The 18,461-nt window shown below is 42.0% G+C and overlaps 1 protein-coding gene across 5 annotated transcripts in view; it reads left to right on the forward strand.

Annotated features, from left to right (window-relative positions):
* Positions 1-17,892, forward strand: part of BTRC (beta-transducin repeat containing E3 ubiquitin protein ligase) — a 115,319-nt gene extending 97,427 nt beyond the window's left edge. For all 5 annotated transcript variants that reach the window (XM_066191039.1, XM_066191041.1, XM_066191040.1 and 2 more), the window contains 9 exons: positions 3,017-3,113; positions 3,991-4,128; positions 4,613-4,731; positions 7,061-7,310; positions 7,969-8,087; positions 12,293-12,403; positions 13,003-13,081; positions 16,344-16,535; positions 17,560-17,892. In XM_066191039.1, coding sequence (XP_066047136.1) covers positions 3,017-3,113; positions 3,991-4,128; positions 4,613-4,731; positions 7,061-7,310; positions 7,969-8,087; positions 12,293-12,403; positions 13,003-13,081; positions 16,344-16,505 — 1,075 coding nt within the window. In that variant the 3' untranslated portion in view covers positions 16,506-16,535; positions 17,560-17,892. The remainder of the gene's footprint in view (positions 1-3,016; positions 3,114-3,990; positions 4,129-4,612; positions 4,732-7,060; positions 7,311-7,968; positions 8,088-12,292; positions 12,404-13,002; positions 13,082-16,343; positions 16,536-17,559) is intronic.
* The last annotated feature ends 569 nt before the right edge of the window (positions 17,893-18,461 follow it).

Below are 18,461 nucleotides of genomic sequence, written 5' to 3' on the forward strand. Positions count from 1 at the left end.
CTCAGGGGTACACCCCTTAATACATAATTTTCTTTTCCAAGGGTGTCTCTAGGATGTTGGCAGAAGGGAAAGTGGGTATGAATATTTCATAAACAAGATAAAAGTGACAGCTCAGGCATTTTGGTTGCTATTAAAAATAAAAAGATACAGAGTTGCAAACAAAGACCCCTGTCTTATGGTTAATTTTGTTATACTGTTTGTCTCAGGAAGTAAAGGCAAATAAATCAGGATTATGAGACATTCTTTAAAAATAAATACTACTTTGATCTGCTTCCAATAGTGCGGTGTTTCTAAAGAGTGTAAAATAAACACAAGTATGGCAGTGGTAACTTCTGCATTTATTTTAGTGCCTTATTCTCTCCAGGACTTCCATTTTTTCTCCCTAGTGTTGAGGTCACTCACAGTAAGTCCTAAGAGAGGCTTGAGAGGTCATTTAGTCCTTTCCATTTCCCATAGGCAGAGATGGGTTTTACTTAAGTCATCCCAAATCTTTGTCTTAACTTGTTCTTAAAATCTTCTGCTGATGGAGATTCCCCAGGCAATGCCTGGAAAAGGAGTTCTGTGGTTTCACTTTTTTACTCTTTCTAACTTCAGTGTTTGAGAGGTGTTCCTGATACCTAGACTACAGTTTGACTTGTTGCATTTAACCTGCACAGATAAACAGGACAGTTTCTCATTCTCCTTTTTGCAGTAATCTTTTCCGTGTTGGAAGATGACTGTATTTCCTATGTTTTGGGTGCACTAGCCAACCATAATGATGTGTTGTGTTGTCCTCTTAGTACTTTCAGTTTTCTCTGTTTAGACCCTTCCCAATTAACTCTACTCCATTCTTGAAGTATGGTGTTATCAGCTGAGAGTCTTCTGCCAAGGCATCACTGGGGTTTGCTCCCTTCACACTTTAGAAATAACATTAGCATGAAATACTAGTCATACAGACACATGATATTTCCAAAAGACAGGTGCAAAATTTTTCTTCTCATGTCAAGGACAGTCACCCTGTTACTGCACCTCTTCTTCAGGTTTGTGCTATGTGCTGGAGGTTGCTTTGACACAAGAGCAAGTTGTGCCCAAGTCTTTCAGATTGCCCTCTGGTTATCTCTGTGATGAGCAGATAGAATTGTGTGGTTGAGATGCAGACAGGAAATACCCAGTGCAACTGCATCTCTGCCATATAGAATGTTATAGCTTGTAATCAGTGCTAGCTCTGTGCATGGCACAAGGAGATGACTAACGGGACAGTTCAGAATGATGGATGACTGGTGTTATTTGGTTACAGCTCCTCAATTTGCACATGAGCTGCCTGATTTCAGCATTTGCAGCTTGTGCTTTACAACATAAACCACCCCCCCCTTCCATTCTGCAGCATGGCAGCCTTCACTGGCAGATTGTCAGGGAGCAGTAAGGGTTACACAGATTTAGAGAAATATAAAACAGAAGCCGAAAATCTGGGCACGCTTGTGTCCATCTGATTGAATTGGCTGGTCATCAAAACCTGCAAACAATAGTTCCTTTTATCCCAGAGCCACAGCACAACAACTATGAGGATGCCATGGAAATTCCAAGCGATCCTTCAGCTGAACGGTAAACAACTGACTCTACATGCAGAAGGGCACAACTTACAGGTAGCAACCAGACTTCGTGTTGCATTAGGTAGTAAAGTTAGAAAGAATTAAAACATTTTTAGGCACATAGGCTTGTACACAGGTTTTCTAGACCTACCCTAAGTCTTCCAGAATGTCTCCAAGGTATTCTTTGCATCTCCAAATAGGTTTTCGTCTTCCTTGGCCAATAATACTAATTTTCATGAATGCACTTCCAGGCTGGATCACAGTAAATAGGCATCTGTCTAGTTAATGGTTTGTCTGCATCCATGTGTGCCATCTTTATGTGTTTGTTCCCGTATGCATGTCTGCTGGTGTTTGAAGAAACAGGTAATTCCTCTGTCCAAACATGAAAGCACCTTTCCCTTGAGTTGTGCTTAGAATACTTGATTTAAAGAAGTATCAAAGGTTCTCTTTCTGAGCATTTGTCATTTTGTTTGTTCAGTCCTATAGTCCAGTCCTGCCATACAATCCAAAGATTTCGGTTCTTTGTTGTGATCTCTCTAGTTCAAGTGCATCAGGGCAGCTAATGTACAGTCTCTGAAATGAGTTTTGAGTTTTAAAGGACAGGAAGGAAATGCACAAGGAAGTATTGAACAATTAATTATGCTGTAATGGATCAAGGGAGGGAGAAGTGGAGAGCTGGCCCAGTGTAAACTCTGTGCCTCTGATGCCAGGATTACACTCGGAGGCATTTGTGCCTCTCTCCATTTTGTGAGGCATGTTGCCAGGCAGAGCAGCAGTTAGTACGCCCATGGTGGGGTTTACTAGCTTCCACACCGTGTTTGGTGGCTTCTTAACTTCAGGATGAGGAATTAAAGTTTTTTACACAGCAGGCAGTGATTGCCGTTTACAGATTTTTTTTGGTAACAAAACTCTAGCTTGGGATATGAGTATTCCAAATCAGTGTTGAGATGAGGGAGGCACCACAGATGAGGTGTTGCTTACCAAAACAGAATAGTAGCAGTAAAATGTCTGTGTACCAAACTGATACTGTTCCTGCTAATGCAGATAAAAGCTAGCCTTGAATGCATAGTGAATTTGAGGGTTCCTTTGCTTCTTTTGTTTACTTTGCATGCTTTATTTTAAAGGTGACCTCTGATAATGTGTTGTGAGTATTCCAAGGATGAACCATTGTCAACCCTTACTGAGCTGAATGGGCCCCTGTCCATAATAGAGAATTTATTTCCATTTCCCTAGTTACTAGACATAGATTTTTCTTGGGTATTTCAGTGTTAAAGTACAACACTAACATGTTGCAGGGCAAACAAACAAGGAACCATCCCATCTTAGTAAATTAAGTTTGACTGTGAATCTGGCAGCAGTGGTTACCCATTTGTAAAATGCCAGAAGGACCTTTCTCCAAAATGCTGAAACATGATTTGTGTTCAATGGAAATATTCTTTGTCTTCCAGGGGGCAATATCTATTTAAAAATAAACCTCCTGATGGAACTGCACCACCCAACTCCTTCTATAGAGCACTTTACCCCAAAATCATACAGGACATAGAGGTAAGAAACAGCTGCCATATGTGGTGGGGGTTTCACTGTTGGCTTTTTAGTTTTGTTTTCTTCAAATTTTCCTGATTTATTCATGATGCTGGAATTCTGGGGATATTCCATTGCAGTGTAATATTTCATTAAATCTGACATGTCTGTGTTTGTCTGGAATTTGTAGATCTGGGATAGTTATAAAAGATCCTGCTGCTCCTTTAGACAGAGGATGCCTTGGATTGTTCAGTGAGCTGTTTGCAGGTGGAGTCTCCAGACTTTGCACATCAGATATCACAGCAGCACCATAACATCTTGGTTTTCTCTGTTCAACAGTACTTTGCTCCTCCTGGTGCAATGAGACCTAATGGGCTGTTACAGGAAGATACCAAGAACTGAGGCAGGGAGAAAGTGCATTTCTAAAGTCTGCAGTCCTAAGACTCAGGGAAACAAGAAGCAGCTGAGCATGTTTGCCTTGCATTTAGTGTGAGCAAAATGGCATGTTCTGGTTGTTTCCTGATGGCAGGAGCTGTGCTCAGGCACTGTTGTGACAGGTTTGTAAAAGCACTTAGAGCTCAACTGAGACTTTCTCTTCAGTTTCTTAGCTGTTGAGCCACAGGGAGCTAAAGGTTGGAGATTGAAGAAGGCTTTTAAGTTACTTCTTCCTCACCATTCCCAACAACACAGACCCGTTTAGCCATGATATGTTTTTCAAGCATTTGTCTGTTTAGTTGGTTTTATTGCATGTATTCTAGAAAGCAGTTATGTCATTGTATGGGCCTGATTGCAGGGAAAAGCATAAAGAAAGTGTCTGCTGCCTTCTCAACCAAACTAAAAAAAGGGGTGATGGTTCCATGCTTTATTTTTTTCCCCTACATCTGTCTCCTGTCTTCTCAAGACAATAGAGTCGAACTGGCGGTGCGGAAGGCACAGTTTACAGAGGATCCACTGCCGAAGTGAGACAAGCAAAGGCGTTTATTGTTTACAGTATGATGATCAGAAGATAGTAAGCGGCCTACGAGACAATACTATTAAGGTGAGAATGCTCCATCATGGCGTACTAATAGCTTAGAGTGCCTATGCCGTAAATAATAGTGTCCCAATTTCAGTGACACCTACCCAGTCTCTTGCTAGTAAGCTAGCCTTGTCCTTCCCCTTCCCCCCATCTCCCACCTGCACAGCAGCTACGCCTCTTTTATCTGGCTAGAGAGACCCTGTTTTCAGACAGACAGGCTTTGCCAGCAGAGTTTCTGTCCAGCAGTAATTACAGGCTATGTAATTAATGGGCCCTGTACCCTAATGAGAAGGGTAAAACCAATATTCATAGTAAAGCCAGTAATATCAAACATGTCAATGTATTGCACCAAAGAGCCTGTAGAAGACTCTGGAGATGCCGCTAAAGGTGTTCTAAGTGCACTGTGGAAGATGTGCTGTAGTAAAGAACAGTCTAGTCAAACCAGTAAGTGCTGAGAGATTAAAACCTTACTGAACTGTCCAGTTTTGAATGTTTGCTCTCTTAGATCTGGGATAAGAATACATTGGAATGCAAGCGAATTCTCACCGGACACACAGGTTCTGTCCTGTGCCTCCAGTATGATGAACGGGTGATCATTACTGGATCTTCAGACTCAACAGTCAGGTGTGTGCTCATGATATGGACCTTTCTGTTTGCCTCTTAAGATATTAGCTTTGCAAGCTGCTGAAATGTTCTCTTCTTAAATGTGTGCTGTTCAAGCAGTTCCAAGAAGTAGTTCAGCATATTTGTTCAGCATTGTGCTATCCTTGTTTATCAGATGTCCATGCAAATCGCTGTCAAGGAGAAATGAAAATCTAAACCAAGGCCAGTCAAGGTCAAGATGACTTGGGAAGGCCATCTGGCATTTCACCAAGGTTTTGCATGTTTTGACACTCCCTGAGAACGTTGTAAATTCTCTTTGGGAATAACTTTTTAAGAGCTGAAGTTTCCAAATCAAGTTTGAAGGTTTAGTCATCCATTGTCATTTAATTTTAACAACATATGTATAATTAGATGGCCTATGACTTTAAATGAAATTTCAGCATGATGTTTCTTTTCATTCAATCTTTCTAACCTTGCTTTCCTTCAAGTCTCCAGTAAAAGGCTGGACACCTCAAGGTAGCACTAGTGGTGCATGTTGTGCAGTGAAGTCCACTAGTCATATCAGAGGATGCCAGAATGTGTAAGACCTGTAGTATAAATAGAGGCACATATGAGTTAATGAATTGCAGTTTGAACTTGGATGTGAAGGGGCAGGTCTAACGTCTGCATGTTGTCATGTACTCCCTCCTTGTCAGAGTACAAGCAGTGCTCATGCAGTGGAAGTTAGACAGCAAAAAGCTGCATTGGTGGCCTTTTCTGGAGCTATTAGCATGCATTCCTATGGGTGCGAGCTCCTCTGTGCTTGTGTAAACTACTACTGTTAAGCTAATAACTATTAAATTGAATTCCTGACATGTGATGCATGCAGTCTCGGTCTTGCAGTTCTGCTAGGTTTTGGGGTCCTGTCATTCATAGGAATCCAGAATTTCGGCAACACTGCCTGCCTGGAGGTGATGTGGGAACTGCACTGGGCCAAACAGATCGCAAAAGGAGAGGCTAATTTCTGTAACAAGCACTGTCTTTTTCCTTATCAGGCCAGGCAGGCCAAATTGCAGACTGGCTACTTGCCCAGGAATACTTTGTCTCCCACTGTATCTATAAACGTTTGTGCAGACCCCAGAGGCACATAGGATGCATCACTTTTATCCTTGGGTCTCCTCAGGAAGAGAGGCTTCATCCAATAGACTGTACAGATGGGCTCTTAATGCATCTGAGATCTCAGGGACGTATTTGTCCAAAGAAGTCAGTGGGTCTCCAGCTCCTGTTCAGTTTGGCAACTCTGTCTGCAAACTGTTCATATGTTAATGGCTCAGGTCTTTAGTTTTTTCTCCTTTGCGTTTTCTAATTGGAATGTGGTTTTCCTTCTCATTTAGAGTTTATAAGTTGATGCACTTTAGTTTCCATAAGTTAGAAAATTAGAAGTCTTTCTCACATCTTGCCTTTTCTTACTGCTTGCCTTATTGGCAGCGGGAAGTTTTAACTTCTTCAGGGTCTGATATGCCTGATGATACAGCTGTTTCCTGCTTTCATATAGTTTATCTGGGATACAGGTGTGATAGTGCCAAAATAAATCTCTTTATGGAGGGCAAAAGAAGTTTGCCAGCAGAATAGCCCAAAAGAAATATTTTTAAGGCTTAAACTCTTCATTTCAAGTACTAGAAGTTCTGTATGAAGCTTTTATCTAACTTGCATCTTAAATTGTATTTCAGTTGAAACAGTTAGTTCCAATAACATTAAATTGATATAAATGCTGTGTCTTAATTTGGGTATTCAGCACATTCCTGGAATGTAGCTGTGTACCAGATCCACCGCAGGGTAAATGCAAATCATGGTGCAACTTGTGGCAATTGCTTGTTTTTGTTAGAAAATAATTGTCTTGCCTTCTACTACTTCTGTATAAATTAACCACTTGAGCTGATAGTCCTGTGAGAGAGGTCAAAAATGAAGCCTGTCAGGGAACTTACTTCTCCACACTGACTGAAAAGGAAGTGTGTAATAGGCAGGCACAACCAGGAAACACCAGTCTTTAAGGCCATCAGTCTTCTGCCTTTCCTCAGCATTAAATTCCCTTAATTAAAGAATGCTTTTTTCCTGGGTGCATTATTTTTATGGTGTTAACTGCATTGCAGGGTTTTTGGCTGCTGGACTGTCTCAATGTACACATAATCAACAGGTTTATCTAATACATTTTTTAATGAACTATTTAATAGATGTATATATAACTTGTGGTGTTCGCTTTTCTAATATCGCTAGAGTCAATTAGCTCTCCCTGTCCCTTTCTTGCTCTGCAGAAAATTCTCTGTGCAGGTTTTTAACTCTCTTCTCTCTGGTTTGAAATCTGAACCTGCAGAGTGTGGGACGTGAATGCAGGCGAGATGCTGAACACACTGATTCACCACTGCGAAGCCGTGCTGCACCTCCGCTTCAACAACGGCATGATGGTGACGTGTTCCAAGGACCGCTCCATCGCCGTGTGGGACATGGCCTCCCCAACAGACATCACCCTGAGGAGGGTGCTCGTAGGGCACCGAGCTGCCGTCAACGTGGTGGACTTTGATGACAAGTACATTGTATCAGCATCAGGTGACAGAACTATAAAGGTGAGGTGTTTCAGACGCTTCTTATTTGCAGCACTGGGGTATTTATTAACAAAGAACAGTGACCTGACAAGGAAGATGGCCCCTGGCAGGGTCTTCCTTTAGAAGCAGTGTTCTTCCTCCTGCTCATTTGCACTTGTCCCTCCTCAGCTGAGCTGGCACAGCCCATTTACAGAGCTTATGGCAAATCAGTTCCAGGTACAGATGCAGTTGAAAAAGAACATTTTTTTCTGTGTTCTTTTTCGACTTGACCACTTCCATAACCTGTTAAGTCATTTAAACAGTTGTTAGAGGGCAGCATGGGGACAGAAGTGAAGGTGAGTGGGTAGGAGACACTCAAGTATTACTGCTATGATCCCAGTCTGCAGCATTAAACCTCAGGAGAATCTGTATTGTGTAAACTCAATCATAGCCCAAGAATACTAAACCTGGAAGCTAATTTGATACTGTGTGGCAAAAATCTGCGTACAGTGACCCAACCTGCTCTATGTTGCAGACTATAATCACAGGTCATCAGAGGGGCGATTTTCCCAGTCTTAATGATAGCATCTTCATTAAGAGCATTCTGGATGCTTCTATATTTCATACAGACACCATCTTTTGTTAGTCTCTTCGTAATAATTTTGTCTCTGTGTGGTTCCCTCCCCGCTTCCTGTCACAGGTATGGAACACTAGTACCTGCGAATTTGTGCGCACCTTAAATGGCCACAAACGAGGCATTGCATGTCTGCAGTACAGAGACAGGCTAGTAGTGAGCGGCTCTTCAGATAATACCATCAGGTGAGACACAAACTCCTCATCGCAGGGTTCTGTGCAAGCACGCTGTCTCTGGTGCCCTGAGACATGCAGAGGTTAGGCAACTGAAGTGCTCTGTACCCTTGTCAACTTTGAAATATGCTTTCTTTGGTATAGAACATTGGGAACTACTGGAAAGAGATATTAGAAGCCTGTTTTACTGTGTTGTCTTTCACCCTCTACATCTCAAGAGTCCCATACTAATCAACAAGTTGCATTGCTCTGACAATTCTGGTGTATGAAAGAGCTGGCAAGTACCACTTTCTACAATGTCCTCTTGTGATATTTTAATTGGACTATGTGTCTAGTTAAAGGGGTCAGATTTGCAGTAAGAGGCATTTAATCCTCTGCAGAAATCCTCCTGGGCTCTCGCCAAACTCTTCTTGTGGTACTTGGCACCTGGTTAAGTTTGGAACAGCTGGTTTAGAGTATGAAGTTCAGTTTGCTGCCTTTTGCACTTCTCCAGCTGCCCTGGTTGCAATCTGAGATTTAACTCTTTCTGGTATCACAAGCCAGAATTTCTCCCTACATCCTGCAGCTGCTGGCAGAGGGATGTCCCACTAATTTCAGGATGTATGGAACAAGCTTGAATATTAGTTTATGTGATATAGAGAAATGGCTCTGTCATGGAAATGGAAGTAACAGCAACCTTCCTTTTCCCTTTATCAATTTTTAAGTAATTGTCTGCCTTTTGATAAAACTTGAAAGCTGGACAGTGTCAGCAGGAACCCTTCACTTCACATGTCAGTAACAATTTTTCCTCAGTGAGAATGATCTGTGCTATTGTTTGCCTGTGGACTTGGTTTGTAACATGCTGCCTCTCCTTGCTCTGCATTTTGTAGGAAAACAGTGGTCCTTTGGTTGGCAGCACCAGGTCACTGTTCCAGATTTTAGTACAGGGCTGTCTGAGAGCATGATCAGGAGAGCTAAAACTTCCATCTCTTAATCAAGGGAAGAGGTATTACAGGCATTGTGTTAGAGCAGCACCGCTTGGTGAGAACTTCCGCACTTCAAGTAGAAAAAATAAGCCTCTGCAGTTGTACTATGAAACTTGGCCTCAGAAGCAGAGCAAGAAATAGTTAAATACTACAGCAGTTAGGGAAGGATCTAAAATATGCAATGCTAATAAAAATAAATGTCAAGATAGTGATAATGCTGAACAGGAATACAGTTACTTTTATGCTTGCATTGGACAAAATCCCTACTTGACAGATAAATTATGCTAGAATTTCAAGAATGTCAACAGTGAATCTTAATGGAAGTCAAGTTTAGTAGCAGTGTGAGCAAGGCAAAAGGCTTACCCAATGCTAAAAGACAGTTTTATCCCAGCCATTAGCAGAGGGCACAAGTCAGTGGAAGGATGATTAAGGAAAAGGTTCCTCAGTCATCTTTGTGGATGGCTTGGTGCTTTGTAGGTTTGATTTTAATTCACTACCAGATGTTGTGTGCTGGACTTCAGTAGAAGCTAATACAGAACTTAAAAGTCCATTCTTTCTCAGTTGAAGGGAAACTTTTTTCCAGAAGACTTTGTGATTTCTAGTTTTGCAACTGCAGACATTAAGGACATGTCAAGGAGCTGAGACTTCTGCAGGGAGACTCCACATAGAAAAATTATTTAGGTTTTGAATTAGACTGGAAATTTCACCTGTGTAAGAGGACACAGCTACACAGATATCACTATCACTGTGCTAATTTCCATCTAGCAGAAACCAGTCCATCAAGTTTAATCCAATCAATTCAGTATCTTAGCTTCTAGGGCCAAAGTTCTTAATTGATACAGACAAACGTGGTGTAGAAAAAAAGGAACCAGAGAATTTGGGGCAAGAAAATAAAATTAGACTGTATCATCTTGGGTTAAGTTTTTAATGAGTGGTTGATCTTCATGTGTCTATTTCTAGTGTGTGCAGACATAAGGATCTGATACCAATCTGTTTAGACAACAGCATTCTCTCTAAGCAGTGGGGATTCAAACTCACCTGCCTTCTGCACATCTCCCCGCTCTGCTTTCTAGTGGATTAAAGGCTGAGATAATTGCAGACCTCCCTCTTCTTCCAGAAGTTCTCCCAAAGTTACAGGAAGGAGCAGTGGTAGTGTGTTTGACTGTGTACACATTGTAGTGAGATTTTTTTTGTTAGTTCTTAAGCCTCAAGTTTAGTTCTTGTACTGTTTGTTCCTTTGAATATTTAAAGAAGCAGAAGTTAGAGAAACTTATCAAATCTGAGAAAGCCCCTTGGCACCAACACTGCTAAGAGACCCTACTCTTAACAGCAGTTATCCCCTTTGTACATGAAAGCCCATTTGCCATGGGCAAATGACAAGGGACATGATCAGCTCTTGTAATCCCATTCAGATTCAGGTAAACCTCAGACTGGGACCTGAAAATACAGGCCTGAGTTAGTGTCTTGCAGCCTCCCAGAGCTGCTAGCAGTTTCAGGATCAATGGCAAGGAATGAAAACACATGGCACTAAAGTTCCTGGCACAAGATTGCTCTTCAGACCTTTCTGCACCAGTTAATCTCTGGCATTGTCCATCCTGTTAACAGTCCTTGAGAGATGTAATGCTCTCTGACCAGCCAGAGTGCCTTTGGCTGACCTTTGCCATGGAGTTGTTTGCTCTGACCTTGACTGGTGTGCCGTACTCAAGTGAAAACTGTTGGGCTCTTCACAGATTCCTGAAAGATCAACTTCACAGATTAAAGAATCACTTTGTGCTTCTTGTTGGCTTCAAATGCATGCATAGACATATCCTTTCTCAGTTCTACAGTGACAAAAGTGTTCTGTTCATTCCTCTGTTGTCCAAAGTGAGAGCAACTTGTTGTGGCAAGACAGCTGCAGTGATTATCCACCAGCCTTGGGCACACATCAACTGGATCTGGATTATTCCCTGGGAAACCTCAGGAATAAAATATGTGGGGATGGTTTATCTCTTTCTTTGTCTCTCAAGCAGAAGTGACCTGACCTCTCAGCAGCTGTGCTGCTTCAAGATGTGTCACCCAAAGAAATTCCACAAATCCTCCATATTTCTCACTACTGTGAAGTTCATGCCAGTCAGAGCACTTACTGAATGAGCATTTAAGAACATCTGTGACTGCTTTCTTTCTGCTGTGTGTCAGGTAGTCAGAGCAGATATTGTTATTATGAGACTGCTGTATGAGCAGAGCATGTCTTAGCCAGAGATGGAACACGTCTAGACAATACATGTCAAAGAATTTCAGTTCTTGTAGGCAAATAATCTTGCTTTATTCATGGTAATTGGGAGTCGTGTCAAAGAGCTGGCAAAACCATGAAAAGCAGACTTATATCGTAACTGTTTAAAGCGTTTAACTGTTTTTCAAGGTAGTGTGCAAGTGTGAAAATATGTATTTTGATGTATTCTCCGTGCTGAAAATCCATCACAAAAGCCAAAACTCTGGATAGTTACAGTTGAGTGGGTTGCTGGGCCTCTTACTGTATATTGGTTTGAGTGCCAGAAATTTTTGGAAATACAGTATTATTAGAAACAGACCACATAGAGCCACAGGAGTTATTTGAGAGCAAGAAAAAAATGCATTTCAAAATAATAAACACAGAGCATCCATTTTAGTTTATGCATCAGGTGCCTGGATTACAGATTAAACATACCTTCAGGGGGAGAAATGACAAAGGATAAGGTCTTGTTAATTCTTGTACCTCTCACCACTCTACTGATAACTTAATTTGTCTGATGATAGTCTCCAAATCAGAAATGGGCATGTAGGGGAACAGAAGGGGCTCATGCCCTCTGAAGGTGATCGTATCAGTTGAAACAAGCTGCTGAGGGGATTGGTAAGTCTCCCTCTCTTAATATCTTAAAACCAAAGCACAACACTTTTATGAACCATGAACCTCAGTAAAATAAAATGAGGCTCACTTTATCAGTTATCAGTGAAGATAACTGGGAGATATCCTGTGTTACTAGAGCAGTAGATACTAGACACAACTGGTTTGTGACTCATCTCCAGTGTGTTACTGTAACATCATAGGGTCATGTGGAAAATCACATATCCATCTAACTGTGGGAAAAGGAGTGATGAGTGTAGTTTGTTTCTTCTTTGTTGTTCCATCATAGTCTTTATTTCCAAGTTTCCATTAACTGCAAGCGAAGACTAAATGTTTCATTGCAATGCTAAGGTATTAAAAAATTCTTAATGCTTCTTTGTACTCTCTTCCAGGCTGTGGGATATTGAGTGTGGGGCATGTTTACGAGTACTGGAAGGCCATGAAGAGTTGGTGAGATGCATACGCTTTGATAACAAGAGGATAGTCAGTGGGGCATATGATGGGTGAGGTTATCAGTGCAGTCAACGCTTTGTATCTTCCTGTCTCAGTGTCTCCCATCCCACTTTGTGCATCTTGTGTATAAATATGAGATTCTCTCATACTAAGAGGACCTTTCCATGGCCAGTAAATGCAGACCATGCTGTCATGCGGAGCATAGCTGTCATTCTTCTTTTGAAATAAGTCCACATGATTTGATGTGTGTGGTCCAGTTTTTGTGCTTGTAAGAATATCTGACTGACTCAACCTGAAACTTCTTCCAGCTCAACCACTTGTAAGAACAGTATTTCCCATCTGAGGTAGTCTGCAGGACCATTTGCCATTACAGACTAGTTGTCTGCACTCCCATGTGTTTCTGTTAGTTATTACCACGTGCTTTTTATGTGTTTTACTTTATTGACAGCATATTTTTACCTCCCATTAAGTTCTATAAGATTTACAAAGGGGAAATGCAAGAACCAGGTCTCACGAGCAGAAGGATTGCTGCAATTTTCCTTAAACTGGTGTATTAGCTAAGTTGTACTAACAGATTTTTTTTTTCTGTGAGTGCTTGCTCTTTTCTCTTTAACAGAGCAATGGTGTTTGTCTATTTCTTCACCACTAGGAAAATTAAAGTATGGGATCTTGTGGCTGCTTTGGATCCCCGTGCTCCAGCAGGAACCCTCTGCTTGCGAACTCTTGTGGTAAGAGCTTTAGACAGAAGTGTTAAAGAAAGTGTGCTTGGTCAAAGCTGTGTTGAGCTGTGAAAACTCGAGTCAGTTTAGCCCCAGTCTGCAGGATCTTGAAATAATTTCTAGGGGTCTGGCTTTTCTGGGTGTCCAACTTCTTTCAGTTTGGCAAGCTATTAACTGCAAGCAGTAAAAGTTAGAATCTCTGACCTATTCACTCCACTCTGGACTTTTCACCAGTTTTATTCTGTGATTTGAAGTTAATAACTGAATCCATTTTTTAACTCATCCTTGGAATCCATATGCTAGTGGGTTTACATTCATCTGTGTGTACCTGATGATGTAGTAGTAAGTTCTCTGAATTGCTGGCATGAAATTTCTTAAAATACTACATTCCAAATTTGAGGAACAGAAATAGACACTCTGGGGATTGCTTTTAACTGCCTTTTGGGTGTTTAAAGGAAAAGCAGATAAGGCCTGAAGCAGACAGTGAAATCACCTTATGCTTAAACAGCAACTACTCTTTTCATGCTGTCCACTGGTTTCTAGTGCAGGTCAATGATGGTGTGGTTAAAATGTCATTATGTGAGCGTTAAAAACATTCACAGTCATGTTTAACAATGGCTCTGCTTGGTCTTAAAATAATGTGGGAAAGTTGTGAGAAAAATACCAGGACAGCCAAGGCCTTGGAGTGGTTCCTATAAGTGTTCCTCCACCACATTCAACCCAATAAACTGGCACTGTTGCTGGGGATAAAGCAAGATTTCCATCCAATACCAAAATCTCATTGAAAAATAAGTTCTATATGTTTTTAATTCTTAGGTTGAAAGTGTTTGGGCAGTGTTTGGATTGGTGTATGTTAGACCTTTTCCTGCTGTGGCACGTGACTGTAGTCTGTGCTCTAAAACAGGATCGTAGCAAGGCTGTCTGATTCTCTAAAAGTGTGGTTACTTTTCACCAGCTGAGCTGGGCTGGCTGACCTGCACATTCATCACCATCTGAATTGCTCCTGTTGTAGTTTTCTCTGAAGTACTTTACATCACATTTGGTGCAGGCTGTGAAGCTACTGGGCCTCAGCTGACAGGTAGTAAGATCATTAAGCCATGCTACCCTTTTGGACTGTCAGCTGCAAGATCAGAGTCCATGAGAGCTTTGGATGCCCATAGGTGTTATGTTGAAAAACCCTCTTGTTAGCCAAATACAAGTGCAGATAGTTTCATGGCTGAAATCCAGAAAAGCCCTTTGTCATTGGTCACCCCGTTCCAAGCTACAGAACAACTCTGTGCCCATGAGCTCGTATCCTGAGAGTCTAAGACTTAAGCTTGGTATTAGTAGTGTTTCTCCTCCAGCCTGAGACAAATGTGCGCCTAGTAACCTGTAGACTTAATTTAACTGGTGTGATTTCCTCTGCATTTTCCAGCAGTGGACAGCCAAAGTGCCCCAGCTAATTATATTATAAATCAGAAGCGGTGGGATGGAAACACTGTAGGAATCTCAACACATGGATACTCATAAATCCCTGTTTGATAGCAATGGAGGGGGCCAAAAGCAGGGTGGGGAGCAGAGGAAGCTGTTGCGGTGCTTTTAGGACTTTCATGACAACAGGGTGTCCTTATACCCGCTTACCCATGCCTTGGTGTTTTTTTCCTCTTTCCTCGTCCTCCAAAATTAAACCTGGCTGCACAATGAACATCATGAGTCTCCTGCTGCTTGTGTTCAATTTTCAAACAGTAGGAGGAAAGTGCACAGATAACAAATGTTCACTGCATGCCAGGTCCCTTCCAGTTTTGTCTTCCGTTAGATGGAACAGTGGCCACATGAATTTGACAGAAGCTTTCCATGAACAGAATAAGCTCACAGTTCAGCCCTCCTTATGACGTAAACAGTCCAGGTAGGACAGCCTTACTTAGCCCACAGTAACTGGGATCAAAAATAGAGTTTAGAAAAGAACTTTTGGAAGCACCTCTCTCTCTCCCTCCCCCCCCCCCCCCCCCCCCGCCATCTCTGTGAGTAATCTGTCAGTGGATCTGACTGTTGTAATGATACTTTTTGGAAGAACTTCTTTACTGCTATAATACAAAATCTGGAAAAACACTTCCCTTAAGAATAGATGGAAAGATAGAAACTCATAATGTGTTTGTAAGACAAACTCAAGTTACAGTTAGAGGATCAAAAAGGTTCCATTAATTAGAAATTCTGAAAAAATGATCTTAGAATCTGACTTATGTTTGCATTTATTTTTAGATAATTTTGATGTAAAGATTCAGAAATTCACTTTAAAGCAGCTGTTGTTCTTTTTAAGCTGAGCTGTATTTTTTAGTCTTGTGCTATAAGACAAAGACTTCCCCTTTAGTAACTAGCAATTCTCTTTTGCTTAAATGTTTGAGAAACCTGTAGTTTCAGTATTAAAGTATTTTAAGACATGTTTTTTTCCTGACCCTCAGAAGCCCCTTTTGATGTGTGAGCACTAAAGAGAAATATGTGTTCATGGAAGAGATAGGGCTCACCATCGCTGCACAGTTTCTGTTCCCTGATGACCAAGGAGGAGGCCACTGCTCTTAGAGTCTCGTGAGCACCAAGAGAAAATAGGCAACACAAAAGGGAAAGCAGAGTGGATTTGCTCTGTGATATCCAGGATCTTGCCATTGCCTCCTGTTAATTATGGTCTGAACTCTTGCCAAATCGTCATGCCATTTCCATACAGCCTCGGAGCAGAATGCAAACTGCCTATAAAGAAAGCCCTTTCTAGATCATATTTTTAGAACTGCTTAGGAAGAATTACTGCTGTGTTACTGGACTTTAGAACAGGCTCCTTAGTGTCCTCCAATGTTAAGCTGTGGCAATGATGCCAAGTCTTGAATGCAAAGTTCTCATCTTTTACCCTGTAACTACTGTACCTGGGAATGCTGTAATTTCAGGAAGGAGTTTTGCCATGGAATAAGGAAGACTGCACCTGTCAGCCTCACCAGATGGAATTATGTGGGGGGGGAGCTTGGTTTGTTCTACACGGTGTGTGTCTAATATTGGGATTTAAGGAGTAGTGGGACAACTGTAATGTAAACTTCCTGCATGTCAAATACTCAGACATGGCAAACCCTTTTCCTTGAGAGAGGGTTTAATTTATGCTCTGTGATGGTGGTGCACAGTGTGTCATGTGGCGTTTACTGACAAATTAATATAACACTAAATTCAAGCCCAAGTTGATGGGCTCGCCACTCCATCCCAGGTGCCAGCTAGTTTGCAAAGTAACACGCTGTGTCTCCCACTGGCCTTTCAGGAGCATTCTGGAAGAGTCTTTCGACTTCAGTTTGATGAGTTCCAGATCGTCAGCAGCTCACATGATGACACCATCCTCATCTGGGATTTTCTGAATGACCCAGCTGCCCAGGCAGAATCCACTCGTTCCCCGTCCAGAACATACACCTACATCTCCAGATAAATAACACTACACTGTACCTCACACTCACAGGTAAAAAAAAAAAAATAAAAAATAAAAAACTTTAAAAAGTAAGGTGAGGCTTAAAGGTGACACTGGATGTAGTGTGAGCCTGCTGCTTGAATCACTGGCTGGGTCTATCAGTGTTTGTCATCTTGGTTATACAGTAATTACTTTGTCCTGTAAAAGGACAGGAATGGTTCTGGTACCTTACAATAGGGACTTTATTTTAGGATTTGTGGCATGTGGTGCCTATGACTCCCCCTGAAGAACTCCTCCTCCTCTGTCCATCATCATCAATAATTAAATCAGTTATACTGCTGTCCAGAAGGAAGAAGGGTTTCTGCAGAGTGAGTAGAGCAGCTGCTGCCTAACAAGAGGATGCAGATGGCCTGACTCTGGGCAGTTGTCACCAGGCAGGAGGGTTTTGCCAAGAACCTCCCTCTGAAGTGATGACCATTCTCCTCACTCTGCAGCAAGCTGATTCAAGATTACAGCTTGGCTAGGGGAGGAGACACTGAGGCACAAGCAGAAGCCCAGTCAAATTAAATCGAAATGCACCAATGTGCAAAATAATTTACGGATAGGCCCTAGCCCTTGTACTCTCTGGCATAGTATGGATGTTAAATTGCTCATATCAGAGCCTGCTTGGTTTGCTCATCACCTTTTGTCTTGGCCAGCACAGTGTGGGGAGGACAAAATGTTTCATATGTTTGGGTCAGTTGTAGAGTGAATTTGATGCATATGAGTGAAGTGGGATAACACGATTGCCTGCATGGGTGAGTACATACACAATTACTGTTAATAGCAGTAAACATAAGAGAGAAGAATGGCAGAGGAGCTGACAGGCAGAGGGGTGTCCACAGTGACATTTTCCCATGAAAGTGCTCTCTCATGGGGCACATCCTGTATTCTGTTTGATAACTATACAGTGATGCTCTGGGCCTGTCAGATCTTGATTTTCTCAAACACTCTGGTCAATCAGATGTTATTTTAAACCATTAAAAGGCTTAGTATGAATGGGGTTTGTTTGGTTTGTTCTGTTTTTTGTTCCCAGGACTCATTTAAGCTGCAGTATTTACATGCCAGGACAAAAGAACTATCCACGTAACCAATACTTGCTGAAGAGAGAGGCTCTCAGACTTGTTTCTGGAACAAAGTTGGCATGCGGTTGATCTCAGACAGGGTCTACTCAGCGCGGCTGACTGCTAAAGTGCTGCTATATCAGAAGATGACTTTTATCTTTCATGAACAGTTAACATTTTTAAACCTTCCTGTCCCTTTCTTCCCTCATTCCCTTCTTCATGTTCACTCTTCCCTATATCCCATTTGGTTCCCCTCCAAGCCCAGTCACCAATGTCCTATGAATATATTTAAGATGTCGCCAGAATGTGTTGCTTTGCTGTTAAGCAGAAGACTTAGAGCCACAGTGCATCCTGCTGAGAGTCACTTCAGGGCGGGTGGGAGGGTGGGTGGGAAGGAGGCTGCTACTCTCAGGCTGAAATCAATATCTATTGCTAGGCCTTTGAAAAAGCATTCAGCTCTGAAGAGCAGCAGAAACACTTACAACAGCCAGATCATCATTCCCCCAACCCCAGCTTCCCTGCGGCTTTTGGCTGTTCTGATTGCAGACTTATTTTCTGTGGAGAGAGGACCCTTGAAATTTGACTATTATGAGCCAAATCCATCTCTTTCCTCTCCTGCCTGCTATGCTAACCCTTTGGAAGCTGGATGTGTATTGTAGTCTCCCCTTAACATCTGCTTGGCTGGGGAATGCTAGTCAATGAGAAGTTAAACTCTCTCCTGCCAAAGTCCCAAGCATGATGGACTGGAGCTGAGATCCTGTCCACCCCCACCCCAGGTGAACTGTTGGCCCAGGACAGTATTTCACTAGCAAAGGGATTGTCTGTACCATCTTCGTACTGCTATTCTCCCTGAAAACAGTATGTTGCTGATGGC

Source organism: Chamaea fasciata, unplaced genomic scaffold (genome assembly GCF_029207755.1).
Source record: "Chamaea fasciata isolate MVZ Bird 193981 ecotype frontalis unplaced genomic scaffold, bChaFas1.0.hap1 SCAF_9, whole genome shotgun sequence".
In the NCBI taxonomy this organism is placed as follows: domain Eukaryota; kingdom Metazoa; phylum Chordata; class Aves; order Passeriformes; family Sylviidae; genus Chamaea; species Chamaea fasciata.